This window comes from Cyprinus carpio, chromosome A8, assembly GCF_018340385.1.
Source record: "Cyprinus carpio isolate SPL01 chromosome A8, ASM1834038v1, whole genome shotgun sequence".
NCBI classification, from domain to species: Eukaryota; Metazoa; Chordata; class Actinopteri; order Cypriniformes; family Cyprinidae; genus Cyprinus; species Cyprinus carpio.
This window is the reverse complement of record NC_056579.1, coordinates 17,424,715-17,443,748: the sequence shown is the minus strand read 5'-3', so window position 1 is coordinate 17,443,748 and position 19,034 is coordinate 17,424,715. Positions and strand designations below refer to the sequence as shown.

The 19,034-nt window shown below is 35.3% G+C and overlaps 1 protein-coding gene across 1 annotated transcript in view; it reads right to left on the bottom strand.

The window, feature by feature from the left end:
* LOC109097935 (GDNF family receptor alpha-2-like) overlaps positions 1–18,603 on the bottom strand; it is a 67,205-nt gene extending 48,602 nt beyond the window's left edge. Inside the window, exons 1-2 of the mRNA XM_042762559.1 lie at positions 18,561–18,603; positions 16,514–16,819 (exon numbers count right to left, since the gene is read on the bottom strand). Of these exons, the coding sequence (XP_042618493.1) occupies positions 16,514–16,819; positions 18,561–18,597 (343 nt within the window). The 5' untranslated portion in view covers positions 18,598–18,603. The remainder of the gene's footprint in view (positions 1–16,513; positions 16,820–18,560) is intronic.
* Positions 18,604–19,034: the final 431 nt, after the last annotated feature.

Genomic DNA, 19,034 nt, shown 5'->3' with positions numbered 1-19,034 from the left:
TACTCTTTCAGCATGTCAGTTATGGTCTCATTTGTGTCTATTTCTATTTCTCCGTAAGTAATTTTACGAGAAGCATTGGAGAAGTTGATACTCCAGTGTTATATGAGAACTCCATTATATATCCTGTGCTGTGACAGAGCAACCTCCGAGCGATCAGCTTTTCCTCAGGGACTCTTATTTTTTCCTCTTTGTTGTGACTGAACAGTTATGTTTGAACTTTGACAACACAATGCACAGTGTGAAGCTGTTTTAAATAGCACTTACTAAATGCTCAGAACATATAAATTAGCATATGTCCTTTCCAGAGTGACATTTCAATCTGAATAAGAGTTCCATCTCCATCGCTCTCCCTTTGCCGATCCTTCACCTGCAATCATCGCAATGTGAAGTGAACTCTGATGGTCATTTGGAGAGACAGCCTATTACCTGAGTCCACAGGGAGTCTGTCTCTGTTTTTCCCCTTGTGTCTTTCTCCCTCTCAATCTTTCTTGTGTTCTGTCTCTTTGTCTCTGTTATGTGTCTGTCTCTTTTTGTCAGTAAGCCCAGCTGAGGAGTGCCGAGGTGACAGCTGAACAGGCAAACGTTGTCTGAAGGTTTTCTACTAGAGAACACTCTGCGTCTCACTGTAGCGTCAGTTGAGAGATGCCAAACCGCTTTCGGATTCCATAGCTGCACGAGGGCAATCTTGGCAAGAGTCTTAACATGAATTCAACCTCAGATTTGAATTTCTTCTTCAAAACTGCGAGTTTTACAATGAGCGGACATTAAAGAGAATGAATATGAATACCACGCCACTATTTGGATAAAAAGTGTCTCTTGTGCATTCTCATTTTTTTTTTTTTTTCAACATATTGAACAGCTGTTTTCTGTGTTTCCAGTAAGTTTAAAGACACGGATAATCAGAAAAGTACAGCACACAACAAACATATGGCCTGCTTGTCTATTTGTTTACATTTGAAAACATCAAGCATTCTAAACATGCAGAATAATTCAATGATGTTAAATATTAGTTATGCCAATATGTCATTAACTACTTGAATAAGTTATATTTAAAATAACTCAAATTTTCAGGGTCACATAATCCTTTAGAAATCATTCTAGATTGCTGTCTTAACTGTCACTTTTGATCAGTTGTTTCTTGCAATTGTTTTCTGGCGAAAAATCTGTATTTAATATAGAGAGAGTGATTTAGTACAAAAATAAACTGCATCTAAACATGGATTTAACATCATACAGGTGAGGCTCATCCTGTGCTTTGGGATCCCTGTGCTGTTTTGTCATTCCTTGCTTCAGGATATGTAAACCATTAAAAAAAGAACTCAAGTCCTGAGGTGATGAAGATGAATATATAAAATCTCTCCTGTGCAGGGAGCAACCACTTTGATGGATGTTTGTTGGAAGACCGTAACCGTTAAGAATCATTCCGCCACAGTCTACTTTCTTCCCTAGTCTGTTCGCTGTGAAAAATAAACACATAATCAATGAGCACAGTATAATGGAGGAAGTACGCTTAAAAATCGGCCTCTCTGTTGAAAGAAAAAGGAATATTTGAAGTCAGCTTCAAATGTGAGGTGATTTGCCTGTGTAGTTAGTCGTAAAAATACAAAGTGAAATTTTTAGCACTGAACAAAATGATGATACCAGCAGAGCTCCCAATCTGCAGCTAAATCACAGTGTGGTACGCTTCACTGATGCATGCTGGATAATTGCTTTTGTATAATTGTTTGTGAAGGACTAGATAATGAGGAGCCACACCATTATCCTTAGACATTCAAAACATGTGTGACCTCTACGACATCTCCTGACAACATTTTCAAATAATGCCATGCCATTAGACTCTGCATACCCTTTTCATACAAATACGGTAATGAGTTGATACTAAAACAACAGATTTTCTTGGTACATCCTTGTATGTTTAGCTGTAATCCATTTCTTTTTTTTCAACTTCACTGGCATAAGAATGTAGTTAACACTCCAACTGCCATCCTTAAGTGACATATCTCTTCAGTGCTTTCACCGCTGCCTTTGTTCACAACATTGATGTTTGGAACACAAACTGTGTCTAATAAGCCCCAGCTATCCTGTTAATACTCCATTAGGTCAGCAGGAAACAAGTAATTCAAGCAAAGCAAGCACTAATGTCTAAAAAACATCAGCCAAGACATTCAATATCAGCTTGACTGAACAAGGTCTTTGATCTAGTTCCAAAACAGACACAGGATACAGAAACAGACTGAGATTCAATCCTCAATGTCCAATAGTTTATTTTAGAGACATCCTGTTGGGATACTTACAAAGTTCCTGAATTTACATAACCTGTGTGTGTGTGTGTGTGTGTGCGTGCGCGTGTGTGTGTGTGTGTGTGTGTGTGTGCGTGCGTGCGTGTGTGTGTGTGTGTGTGTGTGTGTGTTTCTATCCCAGTGGGGATCTTAATCTGAATGCACACTGACTCATGGGGACTCGTGTCACTGTGAGGACCTAAATTGAGGTTTCCATGAGGAAACAAGCTTATAAATAATACAAAATGATTTTTTTTTTTTTTGAAAATGCAAAATTGCATAAGGTTTTCGGTTAGGGTTAGGTTTAGGTGTAGGGTTGGTGTAGGGTGATAAAATATATATATGGTTTGTATAGTATAAAAACCATTACATCTATGGAGAGCAAAAAACAATTTCAATCAAAGATATATGGTGTAAATTCATCTAAATTCATAGAATTTACCCACATTTCAAGATGTACAGATTGCATGAACCATGAACAAAATTCTGATAATGTATATGTATCTATATATATATATATATAGATATACTAGATAGGTAAAATCTGAAGCAAAACCAGTGAAGAACCACTGAGCTGAGCACTAAGCATATGAGACAAGCGAGGATTTTGTAAGAAACTTTTAAGGAACTTGTAAGCTTATATTAATACAAATGTCAGACTGAAATAACCAGTATCATAGCTGCATTAATGCCTATTGTGTGCTGCATTAAATCTGTACATTAATTAAAGAAGCAAACCTCTCTTTATCAAGAGCATTTAGGCACTTCAGCCAAGACTCCTCTAGGGAAATCAAGATGGTAATTAGGAGGTAAAGATCAGAGAGTTCTTGAGGAATAGTGAAGCCGCAACATTTCCACTGCAACACAGTGCAGGGTGACACTAAAGAACTGCATCAATAAACACAGCTGAAAATACTTTTAAACTATCTTTGTGATTGATTCATACTCAGTAGATCAAAACCATATCGTGTAGTGCCTCATGAGACAAGTAGTCATGAATCAGATTTATACTTCACTATGAGTAAGGTATTGTTGTATCTTTTCAAAGGATTGCATAGTGTTTCCCAATCTTGTTTGTCTTCCTAACCTAAATGTCTTCACAGAGCCTTCAGTAAGGCCCATATTCCAAAATCAAATCAGAAAAGTGTTCCGTTAAACCCTTAATATAGAAATTCTATTAAAGTGACCAAACAAGATTAGATTTATAAACAGAAAACAATCCATAGCAGGTATTGTCTTGTAAAATAAGCAGGTTTTTAATGTTTTGAGAGTTTTGTTGTACATGAAAACACTATGCACTGTTTAAGTTTGTATCGAAAATGAATATACATAACCTCTGATTAGCTAAACCTCATTAAGGATGTAACTGCATCATATTCAGTAATAAATTATAGATTTATGAATTACCTCAACAACATCAGGGCCTTTAAATTCTTCCAGGGAGATGGGGATTAAATCGGAATCTCACCACATTGTCCCCTTTGCTGTTTACAGCAAACAGAGGCAAATATGAGATTCGTGAGAGGGGTGTGGACAATAATCAGTCTCTGTGTGGCTGACATGTTTGAGTTCATTTAATTTCACAGGGCCGCTCCTCCTGTTCGACCCAGTGATCATTTTTTACTCCACCCCGATTCATTGTTATACATTAAGTTATACTTACCTGAAAAACTATCTGAAATTAAGTTTAAATTTGCTTGATATTTCATTTTGATATTTTCATTTTTCAAGTACATTTATTAATTTTATTTATTGATTTTAGTTAACCGCAATTATATACACTGAGGGTGGGGAAAATCAAGACCATCTTGATTAACATGCTTTATTTATTCATGGTATTTTCATTTCATTATAGTATGCAGCTCTGGGGCATATTTAATCATGCTCTATATGCAATGGTGTATTAAAAATGAATAATATTGTGAAAGCACTCAATCAGTTATTAGTGGGGGAAAAAAACCTAGGCTCACAAATGTCAAAACAACTTTTTTTTTATAAATAATGTTTTACTTCAACAGTGTTGTAGGTAGTTCACACAAGTACCATTTTACATGGTTCTTTTGGAAAGAGTAAATAATGGATTTGGCTGCATTTGCTGTTGTTTTTAAAAACTCAAAACAGTTGTTGTATCGTGAGACCAAATACTTTTAGAAGCTTTGATATGATTGACAGCTTGTTCAACATTATTTTACCTGCCAAAATAAAAACACCACAACAGCATTACCTCATGATTGAGACTTGAGCAATGGGGCCATATAAATAAAAAAGAGAAAAACAAACAATTCAGCTATTCAAAACCATAATTAGGCCACCTACTAACATCTACATTTGGCAAGCAGGTATAATTCAGTTGGGTTTCAATGCATCTTTCAGAGGAGCAAGTTAATATGCTGATTTCTCATTTGTTTTCTAAACATTTTTTTTTTTCAACATTCTTTTTCGGGAAAAAAGGAAACATGCTTGGTCAAATGGGAGTTGCATAGTGAGGTGAAGAATAACCCTCAGCATATTGCAGAATAATTGCCTTTTTCTTTCATTACATTTTCTAAGAGCACATCCATTTCCAGTTTAATGGAGCTAAAACAATCCTCTACCTGTGAGCCTATATTCCTCCCAGCAAGACTGCTTGTCCTTTTTGCCTGGAAACCATGTTCACTCGTGTTGTGGTGGCATTTGTTCCTCAAACTACATCATTCCAGATGAGTGGCACTATTGAACAGCAGGAGGGGGACTCTCTGAAATGGAAAGTGCCAAAAGGCATAACTGAAATAGGAAATCTTAAGTGGCAAACAAGAAGCATTCCCATCTCATCTCTATGTTGAGGGCATGGGTGGATATATATCAGTGTTGTTGTTGTTTTATTCATTCAGTCATGTCCGACTCTTGGTGATTCTACAGATAAAGTTCTTCCAATTGTTTCAGTCATTAAATACACCACTAGTGTACATTACCGACTTTTTGTGTTGCAGCTAGCTTTAAGGTAATTCCTTAAAACTGCTTTACTCTAAATGTTCATGAACGGTGTGTGAGATTTGTCTCTGTCCAGCCTGCTGAAAAGACCAAGGGCCATTTCTTTGTATGCTGCTTTTTTATGTAATGCATCAAGGATAATATGACATACTGCAGATCATATAATTGTGCTAATTCATCTCTGGATAATTAGGTTTTGATTATAGAATCTGGATTGAGTAACACATGTCTGAGATAATGACCCGTTCCTGTGTTTATTGAAACAACTATTGATAATCGAAACCATGATCACGATTGCAGCAGTTGGTCAAGACCAATATAATGACATCTTATAACCTTATAACCTATTTAGGCATTTGTTAAGGTTGAATATGTTGGTATATTATAATATTATGACATATTTAGCTTAAACACTACCCCCTCTACCATTCTAAGGTTTGGGATATACAAAAAAAAAAAAATACAAATTTAATTTTTTGGAAAGAATTAGTGTTTATTTTAGCAGGGATTGCATGACATCTTATAACCTTATAACCTATTTAGCAGTGATGGCTGTTCTTTTAATTTTTTTTACTCATGAACACCAACTTGACCAGCATTTAATAAGAGTTAAACAGCATTAGCTAGTCTGGATAATAATGCTGGTCTAAGCTGGCCTTTTCAGCAGGGAATATAATGTGTTGTCCTATCTTTGACTGTAGTTTTGCAGTGGCTGCTGGTTTTGGATGCACAGTCCTGTATAGTCATAAGGTATTTCCCCAGTCTAAGCCCTGGCATTTTCACTCTGGCTGCTCAGAGTCCCAGCACAGCGCCCAGACTGTTTTAACATTACACCTAGAGCCTCATCAATCTTACAGTACTGTTTCACTGCATCTCCACTTACAGTAATGGAAATCATTAAAAAGAGATTCACAAGAAGATACAAGTGCTGTGCCTGTCATCGTATTTCTTTTCTGCTGTACACACACAAACATACGCACTAAAATGTTTCTAGGGGAAATGCGGTGTGTGTGTGTGTGGATGTGGGTCCACCCGGCTGGTTAGAAGTTTTAGAAACCGTCTGTGATCCAGTGTAGAGCTATTGAGCTGCCCTAGGGCCAGTGCTGATGATTTAGTGGCTGTGGCCGAGGGGGTGGGGGGTTGGTGGTCGAAGCAGAAGGGAGGGAGCAGAGGACAAATAGAGCAGGTGGGGGTGAGGCGTCCTATCACCTCCCTGTGGCCAGCCTGTCCTTATGAAAGTGGATGACTGAGGTAATAGACTTTGACTGCTGCTATCGGTCATAGAGTTAATAGCTAGATTCTGGGGAAAGATACTTTGCGCTTGGCGTTGGTATCATAGCTCCAGAGAGCCAGCGTACAGAGAGAAAAAAATGCCGGAAAGCAATACTGTATGTTTTCTTCCCCCCGCCCCCCTTTTGCTTGCTATGGCTCCATTGGGAAAACCACAGACCCTCTAGGGTTTGAACTCGCAAGTCTCCAGCTGTCAGGGTTCCCATGCATTTTAATCAATGAATTTCTAGAATTTTTTTCAGCGGTTTGTGATGAAAAGGATTTTTAAAAATCATTTAATAGAGACTGCACTCACAAAGAGCAAATTCTAGGCTATTAAATTCTTTAGAGCTCATTATAACTAGAAAAATGTGTGTTCGCTATAGAGATTTCCATAACCTTCACTTGACTTAAGATTTTATTAATTTTCAAGCCCAGAAATTAAAATTTTCTAATTCTTTGATATGTAATATGTACCAGTATTTGGTCCCACTTTATATAAAGTGGCCTTAACTGCTATGTACCTACATCAAAAAATAAGTACAATGTACTTATTGTGTTCATATTGTATAACATTTTTGCTGCTATTGAGGTGGAATATGGGTAAAGTTAGGGTCAGGTTTGGTGGTATGGGTAGGTTCAAGGATGGGTCAACAGTGTAATTATAAATGTAATTACAGAAATTAATTACAGATGTAATTACATGCAGGTATATTTTTTAAATATAAGTACAATGTAAAAATATGTATGTACACAATAAGTGCATTGTACCAAATGATTAATTTAAATGTAAGTACATAGTAGTTAAGGCCACTTAAAGGGGTCATATGATGCGATTTCAATTTTTCCTTTCTCTTTGGAGTGTTACAAGCTCTTGATGCATAAAGAAAATCTGTAAAGTTGCAAAGACTGAAGCCTCAAATCCAAAGAGATATTCTTTATAAAAGTTAAGACTTGTCCACGCCCCCCTGAAACGGCTCGTTTAAACACGCCCCCACGTCTACACTCACTGTGTGGGAAGATTTGCAAAATGCCGTCCAAATGTTCAAGCAAAGAAAGAAGGCGTACCTTTTATTCTCGCTGTTGCCGGCAGCGCCATTTCATGGAGAAACTGTGTGTTTCATTGTGAAAGTGAAACTACTTTGTTTGGCCTTCCAAAAGAGGATGATATCCTCTTCATCATGCCTAGAGCTGATCTGTGCTGGTCGCTGAGGAAATACATCAACTTTGCACTGTGGATCACTGGATTGGCTTTCACCGTGGACGAAGCTGAGTCCAGCCCTGGGTCGTAACATGTGGTTGCAGCAACCCCCGTCCGCTCCTTCGTCAAATCCGCCGGCCGTTTCCTTGTTATAGCCGCTGGCTGCCGCTCACTTAAGTCCCCGGCTGTTCCTCACTCAAGCCCCTGGCTGTTCCTCACTCAAGCCCCCAGCTGTTCCTCACTCAAGCCGCTGGCCATTCCTCACTCTTTGCAAGGACAGTCTGGTGCTTCTGACTCACGCTATGTAAGTAGGTTTACCTATGTATAGGATTTGCCACTGATGATTTAAATGCGAGTTTTGAGCAGTAGAGTAGGATTGTTGTTTGTTGTTTCTCCGATCACAAATGCAGACATGGTTTTATGTTTACGTGGAACGATATGCAACACAACGTGTGAAAAAGACAGTATTAGACATTATAATAAGTAAATTATGTCCCCACTGGATGCAACAACTGCCTCGTTTGTAATGGGTTTTATTGTTTTTGTCCTGTCATGCCGGTGTTCTGAACGGGACACGCCATAACAGTATATGTTGAGGGGCGTAACATTTCCGTCAGACACTTGAAACATTTGACCAATCACAATGCACTGGATAGCTGGCCAATCAGAGCACAACTCGCTTTACAGACCGTTGAGCTTTGTAAAAAAACAATGCGTTTCAGAAGGCGGGGCATAGAGGAGAAACAATAATGTATTCAGAAAATAGGACCCAGTATTTTTCTAAGTGCCCTTAATATAACAGCTATTTACTTAGGAAGCAAAATTGTGCAAGATAAGATTTAAAATGTAAAATAAATGTAAATTTAAGCTATTTACTTAGGAAGCAAAATTGTGCAAGATAAGATTTAAAATGTAAAATAAATGTAAATTTAAAAATGCTTCAATTTAAAAAAAAAAAAACAAAAAAAAAAAAAAAAAAAAAAAAAAAAAAAAAAAAAAAAAAAAAAAAAAAAAATAAACCCAAAAAAATTTTGCTTCAATTTTTTTACAAACTCAACCTCAAAAAAATTGTTGGTTTTGAAACAGAAAGAAACAAACCAAAGGAAAAAAAAAAAGAGAAAGAAAGAAAGAAAGAAAGAAAGAAAAATTGTAGAAGAAAAAAAAGATGTAAACTCGTTGGGTTTCCATGTGTAATGGGGACATTCCATAGGTGTAAAGGTTTTTATACTGTACAAACTGTATTTTCACTCCCCTTAATTTTCTATAAGCAGATCTTAATATCTTGAAATATTTTGATTTTGTTTTAATGATGTTTAAATATTTTTACTCAAATAAGATAAAGTATGTTGATAATAAATAAATAAATAAATAAATAAAATTGCATGTGACTATGGGAGCCCTATTCCATTACATTTCCATTGCTATCTGGTAACCTTGACCTTAAAGGTGAGCTCAGTGCTTGTGGCTGGACCTTGCTGCTAAACTCACACAGTTTATTCACCTGCTCAGGTACCTGTCAACCTCACAATATAGTGACCTTGAAGCAAAAGTCATCCATCTTTCACTTTCAAATTAAATTTTAAAAAGAACTAGAGCATAAGTCTCATAAACAATATTTAAGAAGACATGAGATGTCATTGCATCTAGTCTTGGACATCCCCTGTGGCGATCTATTACTATAGACCAGCGGGTTATAGTAAATTAAAGACATTTAATTTACAAGATGTGATGCAGTCTCCTCGGGTAGTTATTACATACATAGAGAATCCAGAGTATCCATGGGAACCAGGAAAAAATGAAGTCTAAGGCTGACATTTCAATTGAACAGAAGTCAACTTCCATAAAATAAAATAAAAAGTTCAAATCAATCATTCAAATTAAGCATATCATAATCATAAAGCAGATTTTAGCCTTTGAGGCCCTTTGGAATCATGTTATGCAATCATGTTTTGCATGTTATATTTTTTGCATCATTTTTTCATCCATCAGTCCCTTAAAACTGAAATGCATATTTGTTTTATCTTGATTTAATATATATATATATATATATTTATATATATATATATATTATATATATATAATTATTATATATCTTATATATTATATATATATATATATATGTATATATATATATATATATATATATATATATATTTTTTTTTTTTTTTTTTTTTTTTTTTTCAAACAGTTAAAGACAGATAAATAGTTTCCAGGCAAACTTGGTAGAAAACAATCATAATTTCTGCAATTCTATTTACACACAAATGACACTATCAAGATTGTAAAATATTATATTGTAATCATTATGAGCACAAGCTGTAACACATTTGTACTAACCAGATAACATGTATTTTCTTTCTTTAATTCTCTATAGGTTTCTGCCATCTGTAAGTTTGTCATGTTTAGCAGCACTTATATAATAATTTAATGTACCATTTAGCAGTCTCTCTTAAGTCCTCAACTTTGAAGAACAGTACTATGATCTCAGCAACTCCCCTAACCCTATTTGTCTGTATCTTAAGACAGAATCTCCTTCAGGTATAAACTCAGATCACAAGCCTTTACCGCTCAGTGTCTTTAGTTTTCCCTATGGTAAAATTATTTACAAAGTGTTTGTCTTTGGTAAGGCAACCGAGGGAGCTTGTGTCAAAATCAATTAGCCTTCTGTTAAGTTAAACCTGGTTCACTGCACAGTGGTTCAAAATTAATTACGGCTGATTCTGTGCCATACTGACAGTGTCCACAAGTGCACAGCTCAAGCAATGGCAGGTGATAAAGCTTCACTAATGCTGTTAGTAACGTACTACAGTTCAGGGAGTACTCAATCAACATTCAGTCTTAATTAAAACACCACATAATCTATAGTACGTTGATCACAATAGTCTTCTACTTTGTATTATTCTCCTTTGTCCGTGCATTTTTGTCTTACACAGGGCCAGCACTACCAATAGGCAGAGCAGGCAATTGCAAGATAGGCAGCAAAATACTAGCCTCATTGTTCTTTGGAAATAGTTGAATTGTCACTCACCTGCAATTAAACCAATTAATGCTGCCGTTTCAAAGCAGAATGAATGTTTGCCGTAGCAGAAGGCTAAATAGACACGCAAAGAAGTACAGATCCTGATACATGTGTGTGAGTTGTCATTATCTATTTTGGAGTGACTCCAATATATTCTAACTTGTTCTGTCGATCAGCGTCATTTCTGGACAGATCGTTCACCGGTTTATTGTGAGTTTAAAAGAGCGCGAGCACTGTTTGATGCTTTGAATTTGCATGTACAATGAATGACGTCGCATCGGGAGCTGACTAGCAAAATAGCTACAAAACTAAAAGCAAAGAAGTTTGCATTCAAAGTCAAAAAGCAAACACACTAGAACATTTTTGAATGTTTAAAAAAAGGATCTCAGATTGTTTGTATCTTCTAAATTCTGTGTATTATTATATTACTGCTCTAACACTTAATTTCAGTTTATAACTAACTGTAAATTAACTTTTTTTCAGCTTAGTAGTGATCCTTTTTTCACTTCCACTTGACTTGTGGATTTAGTGTAGTGCATATTTAAGGAAACAATGCAATACATAATATATTAATAATATGACAATATCTGTAGTCAATATTGATTAAATGAGAGAGGGAAATCCTGCCCATGCCCAGCTAGGAAAAAATGATAAAAGCACTGATGTTCATTTGCTGAAGTGGTATTCAGGAACTGTGATTAAATTACTGAACAAATTACTGCATAAGAAGAAGAAGAAGAAGAAGAAGAAGAAGAAGAAGAAGAAGAAGAAAAAGAAGTTGATAGTAAAATTAAATTAAAATTGATAGTAAAGACTTATATATGTTTTAAAAGATTCCTATTTTTTTAAACAACTTTTTAATCATCAAAAAAATCATAAAAAGTATCACAGGTTATAAAATAAATATTAAGAAGCATAACAGTTTCTAGCATTGATAATAAAGCAGCATATGTGATTTCAGGACCAGAAATTTTAATAATATTTCACAATATTACTGTTTTTGTTATTTTTTTCTTTATTTTTGATCAAATAAAATGGAGGCTTGATGAGCATAAGATACTTCTTTCAAAAACATTAAAAATAGTAATGTGTCCAAACTTTTGTCTCTGTATAAATAAAAATATGATGAAATGTTATATATAAATAATGGTATAATGGTATAAATAAAAAATGTTATCTCAGTAAATGTCGACTGAGTAGTTATGTGAGGTCATGTGGAGATAGCTAGACTAGCTTTCTCTGTATGCAAACATCACTCTCCCTTGAGTATTCACACAAGAAAGGTATTCACGATTAACCACAGAGACAGAGAACAGAGCATGCATAACCTAACATAGCAACAGGGAGCTTTTCACCAGTACTGTTGAACTGCTCACACATATTCATCCTACAGAGGATACGCAGCCTTGAAACACTGGAGCCTTTAAATGAAATCTAACACTATTCCCATATCAGGTCATGCGTCTGTACTGCTTTTCCACCTCCGTTGCACACATACAGCAGAAAGCAATTACTCTTTGTCAACTATCTAATCTATTGTTATGATGTTGGTGGAGAATCGAATGAATTCGATTCTCAGAACCCAAAGGTAAACAGCACACTTCCCTTTTGCACTGGCATGGAGTGTGTTTTGTTGTGTATTTTTGGTTTTAGGATATAATGTTGGTTGGTTGGTTGGATGGTTGGTTGATGGCTATAGAGACGACTAGATGGAGAGTGAGAAAAACAAATAATGAGTTAAATTTGACAAATATACACATATTCTTTTCAGCACTACGTTCATATAAAGTCATTTATGTTAAAGCAACACCTCCGGGCAGCTATTATGCAGGTAATATATTTACATTCAGCAATCAGATCTGTTAACAATGGTATCATAAACTGATTCATGAAATCAGTGATAATAGTTCTCCCATTATTTTTTCTACAAGTGGTCCATCTCTACCCTTTTATAATGTCTCTGATTTAAACTACGTACATTTATCCACCCTGTGCATAATACTGCACCTGACTGCAATTTCAGCATGTTTCGCATGCTTTGCTCTGCTGGGAAATGCGCCTTTAAAGTCATGGCAAAAAATAAGATTTATTAAATACATTCAGCAGAAAATCAGCTGCTCTAATGATAACACTCAGCTACAAAGTTCTTAAGTGGGACAACAAAATTGTTTACGTAAATAATTCCAAACTGACATGGGAAATCTGCAGATAAACACACCAAACATAAGACTGGATTCATGTGAACTACTATAAAAACATGCAGTTGTTGTACCTTAAAATGACCCTTCAGTGGTGTTTTACTGTTCAAAAAGCTTGGAGTCAATAATTATTTCAAGAAAGTATTACTTTTATTCAGCAATGATGGATTCAATTGATCAAAATCACAGTTATGTTGTTACAAAAACATTCTATTTCAAATAAATGTTGTTCTTTAAATCTTGCTTTTCATAAAACTATCCTGAATAAAAATAAAAAAAAAATGTATCACTGTTTCCACAAAAAAAATTGGCAGCACAACACACAACTGTTTTCAACACTGATAATAATAAGAAATTAAGAAAATAAGCTTTGCCTTTTTTTTTATCAAAATATAGAAAAAGAGAAAACACTTTATTTTAAATTGTAATAATATTTCACATTGTTACTGTTTTTTCTATCAAATAAATTCAGTCTTGTTGAGCATAAGAGCATAAGATAACTAAAATATATTATTATAATATTTAATAATTTTATATTTTTCATAAACATTTTATAATTTATTTTATTTTATTAGTTTATCAAACACCTTTAGGTTATTTTATTTTATTTTTATTTTTTTTCTCATTGTAATGATTAAATATTTTCATACTGTAAACAATCCCCACCAAAAAGAGTTTGCTTAGATTTGTATTGTAAGCTTGCATTGTTATACAATCTCTGATATAATGGAATAGGACAAGAACAGTGCACAACAAGACAATAAGGGATGCATCTTCGTCTCATAAACAACCTATAACAACATCTTGTTAACAGTATTGAGGGAGTAGAGCCAATAAGCTCTGAATGCTCTGCTCTTATAGGGGTTGGTACTGTATGCATGACTGCTCAAAAGGAGGTCAATCAATCAGTTTGACTCTGCACAGTTCACTTTGCATCTGCTTGATCAGTGCAGACATAAATAATATTCCATAACCACAGGGCACATGAGCCATACTACCAAAACAGAATGACTCTTTATCTGTAAAAGCACTGGTAACTACTGTATAACTACACAGAGTGGCTGCATGGGACAGCAGTGTTTCTTGCAATGCAGCTTTAGATCAGATGCAATAGATCAATTGGTGACATTGCATTTCACATAACCAGAGGGAATGACACATTGTGCGTTCATCACAGTGAATGTGTGCTCAGCTAACTGTGAGTTGAGTCAGACTGCTACATCCTGGTATTGAATAACTCCTCTGTTCAGGCCCAAAATGATTTCCAACCAGTCATATTGCAGTGCTTTCAAATGTATGGATAGTTTGACAGTGAAAAAAAAAAAAACCCCATTATATGAAATCATAATATATTCATGAAAAAACGTATCAGTGAGAATATTGGAAACACTCTCAAGCATCAAAATCTAGCTTGACTACAAATCAGAAATTACATTCCAGACGAAAAAATAATGTTTAGTGAATATCAAAACTAAAAAAAAAAAAAAAGATGCAAACTGGATTTGTTTGCTTAAGAGCAGAAAAACGAGCTGCATCACATTGAGGTGTTTAGCCAAAGCTGATCAAGTCATATATATTCAGCTCATGCCAACATGACACCATAATGCTGCAACCTCACCCTCCTCCAGTGTCTGCCTGCACTGCATTACTTCTGGCTGTTACCCCAGTGAGGAGTAATGTCAGTACAGAAGGATAGTTTTCTCTCATTCATGGGCCTGACAGCACTACCAGCTAATGTGCATCCCATCCACTGCTACTGGACTCTACTTTTCCCAAATTGCACTGTATATATGAATAGTGATGTACTTTGCACACTCTGTGACAGAGGAAAGACTGGGGCTAGTTGTCAAGTGTGGATGTTATGGTAACTTAACTGGTTACTCCACAAATGTGTTTTCTCTAGCAGTGGATATTAAAACCTTCTTACGAGTATATTAGAATAATTGAACAATCGCAGTATCATCATATTTACATGTTTTCAAATAGTTTCTAAATAGTATACAACTATATTGGTAACACTTTACAATACTGTTCCATTAGTTAATGTATTAACTAACATGAACAAACAATGAACAGTAGATTCATTACAGTATCTATTCATCTTTTTTAATGTTAGTTAATGAAAATACAGTCATTCATTGTTAGTTCATGTTAACAATGCATTAACTAATGTTAACAAGCACAACTTTTGATTTTAATAATGAATTAATAAATGTTGAAATTAACATTAACTACTTATCTAACCTCTCAGATAGGTCCTTTACGGTATCTTGGAGAGGTGCGGTGTCCAACATTTAGCTACTGGGGTGCCTCAGGGCTCAGCTCTTGGACCACTTCTCTTCTCTGTCTACATGGCATCACTAGGTTCTGTCATTCAGAAACATAGCTTTTCATATCACTCCTATGCCGATGACACTCAACTCTACCTCTCATTCCATCCTGATGATCTGACAATAGCTGCTTGCATCTCAGCATGTCTAACAGACATTTCTTGTTGGATGACAGACCATCACCTTCAGCTCAAGCTGGCCAAGACAGAACTGCTTGTGGTTTCAACAAACCCACCACTTTATCAAAATTTCACCATCCAGTTAGGCTCACCAACCATAACTCCTTCAAAAACAGCTAGAAACCTTGGAGTTCTGATTGATGATAAGCTGAATTTCTCAGATCATGTTGCTAAAACTGCCCAGTCCTGCAGATTTGCTTTATACAACATTAGGAAGATGAGTCCCTTTCTTTCAGAGCATACAACACAACTCAAGTTCTCGTTCTATCCAGGCTGAACTATTGCAATGCTCTCTTGGCAGGTCTCTTCCAGCCACTTCTATCAAACCTCTACAATTAATCCAAAATGCCGCTGCAAGATTCATCTTTAATGAGCCGAAAGAACGCACGTCACACCTCTGTTCATCAATTTGCACTGCCTACCAGTAGCTGCTTGCATAAAATTCAAGGCATTAATGTTTGCCTACAAAACCACCACTGGCACTGCACCTCTTTACCTAAATTCATTACTTTAGAGTTATGTGTCCTCTAGAACCCTCTTTATCCCTCTTTGGATAAACGCATCTGCTAAATGAAGAAATGTAAATGTAATGTAAATGTAACTAAGATAAATAAATGCTGTAGAAGTATTGTTCATGCTTAGTTCATGTTAAAGTAGTTAACAAAGCTTAACTAATGAACCTTATTGTAAAGTGTTACCATTATATTTGTGTGTGTATATACACTGCCATTAAAACAATTGTGTTGGTATGCTTTTTATGTTCACCAAGGCTTGTAACAACAACAAAAGTGTGATAAATTATTGTAGTTTTAAATAACTTTTCTTTTTAAATATGTTTTAAAATTTAATTTCTGTGAGGCCAGCAGTCATTACTCCAGTCTCCAGTGTCACATGATCCTTCAGAAATTATTCTAATATGCTGATTTGGTAAAATATGATCTGAGAAATATTAACTAAAGTTAAATGTATGACTACTAGCCTCAATCTCCCCTAATGCCTTCCTGGGATCAATCATGTATATCTGCCTGACTATTTATCCATGGATCTGTAATCCCACAGAGCCCTTACCTTCAGTCTGGCCTTTGTTGATGCTCCAGTAACTCTGCAGACACTGCATTTCTTTCTTCATTCCCCTCTTGCAGCGGCAGTCGAACAGAGCCATCTCCTTCAACACCTCCTGGGCTACATGGCAATCCTTATTGGTCAACATGGTGTTCCTGTCCTTGCCTGCCAGACACTGCCTCATGATCCTGAAGCGATGGCTGCACTTTTGGTCCTGGTTACAATTCTCAGTGGCTCTTAAACAGTCCATTAAGTCTTGGTTCCCAGACTCAGAGAGAGAGGAAGAGCCCGACATGGAGAACACAAGCTCATCTATGAATGAGGGTGGAGAGGAATGGAGGTTCAGGTTATAAATTCATTCATTCATTCATTCATTCATTCATTCATACTACATATGGGCTGAGAAATGCCCATAAAACTACTCTTTAATAGGATAACAGTATAAAAGTTTAACAAGTCTTTATCTATGACAAATGAATCTATAAAGACATCAGTGACTGCATCCGCTCATTTTGTCGTTATAAAATATTATTTTAGTCAATGACTAATCCAGCCAAAGAGTGCAATTTAAAGTCCATCAAGCCAGTGGCAATGACCAGATGATTGTGAAACCATTTTAATGACTCATAAGGATCACTTGACAGCTCAGAATGGTGTCAAAGTATGAAAAACATGCCTCCAAGAGTAAAATGTATACATCGCACAAAATAATTATAATTAGCATGACATGATTCACCAGTAAATAACAGTCTTTAGTATTTGTTAAAAATGGATTTAATTAGCTGCTGGCAAATTCTCTTTATACTTTCCTCATATTAATGCTTCAGTATTGATTTTTCACAATCATTAGCCTTTACACTTATTTTCTGTATGTTTGACAGCAACAGAGATTTTTATTTATTTATTTATTTTTTACGTGTATGCAAATTATCATTATTTTTTGGTCATAGGGTCATTATAACGGAGGTGCAACCCACCAGTGACACCTACAGGTGTAAACACACCAGCATACTTAATAATCTCATTTTTATTTATTTATATTTATTTATTTATTCTTAAAACTGTTCAGAACACATCAGTGAGAATAACCTGAATGAAATATGCAGAAACACAGAATCACTGATGAAGTTTTTTTTTTTTTTTTTATATATATATACATATATATATATATATATATATATATATATATATATATATATATATATATATATATATATATATATATATATATATCAAGATGCTATACGAAAGCAAATGTGTAAAAAGAGGAAATCTGTAAAGTAGTTGGATATCATTTTGCATTACAGTTTATAATAGATATTAATATTATAAGGCTGTTCCACATCAGTAGGCTACCTATATAATTACACTGCAACATTAATTTAAAGCGTAACTGACTACTGAATATCTATATCAAAATGTCTGAATGGTTGAAATGTTCTGCAGACTGTTTAAATATTCAGCTTAAGTTTCATCATATGGTGCGCAGAAAGGATCAAGTCATGTCAGTGTTCAATGGATAGTGATAAATCTACAAAGTGACCTTGATAAATCTCACCTTTATTGCAACACATTTTACACTGTAATTCATTTTCTATACACCGAGTCTTAATGAGTGGGATTTGAAGTATAGGGTAATAATTAATTAGACAGCAATTAGATGTCATGTAAAACTGTAAGATAACGTGATCAGTTACATGTATTCAGAAGGACTGAAACGCAGCTCATGTAACTTTACATACATTACATTAATTTAAATATGCAAGTACTATGAAGTGACAAATTCATATGGCTTTAAATCCCACAGACATGTGATGAATAAATATCGTTTTTTTCTGCTCCTTGTCGAACCTGACCTCACCTTAATTTCACATAACTTCATAAACTATCATGGTATAAAAATATAATATAATTCCCTCATTTCATTATCGTACTCAGTAAAGTAAATTTAAATAAAATAAACCTAAAGAAAGAGGAGATTTTGCTTTCACTTCGACTAAAGAAAAAAAAGGCTAAATCTCGAAAAAAGCTGTAAATCTAAACATAAACTTACCTAAAAAGAGCAGAAAGCCGTAGATATAGATATGCATGTTTCTGTTTCTAATAGAGAGTCAGCGTGCGTTAAAGGGTGCCGTTCGTGCTCCCTCCAAATGACTGTCTTCTGCTTAGTCCTCCTAAAATACCGATGCTGCTCTAAACGCTCTGTGACCTTAAAAATCCCAAATTGTATCCAGCGTTTGTCGGACCATGCTTCTTTTTTCCTTCTAAATATTCCAAAGCCTCATATAAAGAGGTAAAAGTTCTCTATTCCGCTCAGCAGGGTAACTAAACCCCAGGTTTCCGTAGGAACCGTTTACTCGTGGCGGTTTCGTGTGGACAGGCGCATATTTCCCAATGCTGATGTTCTACTATTGCAAAAAGGACCCAAAATTTAAACGTCTGTCTTACTAAAGCAACGCTTCTCTATAGGATACTCCCACTCCTGTTTATCTCCAATATGAAATTCCCAAGCAAAGCAAGTGAGAAA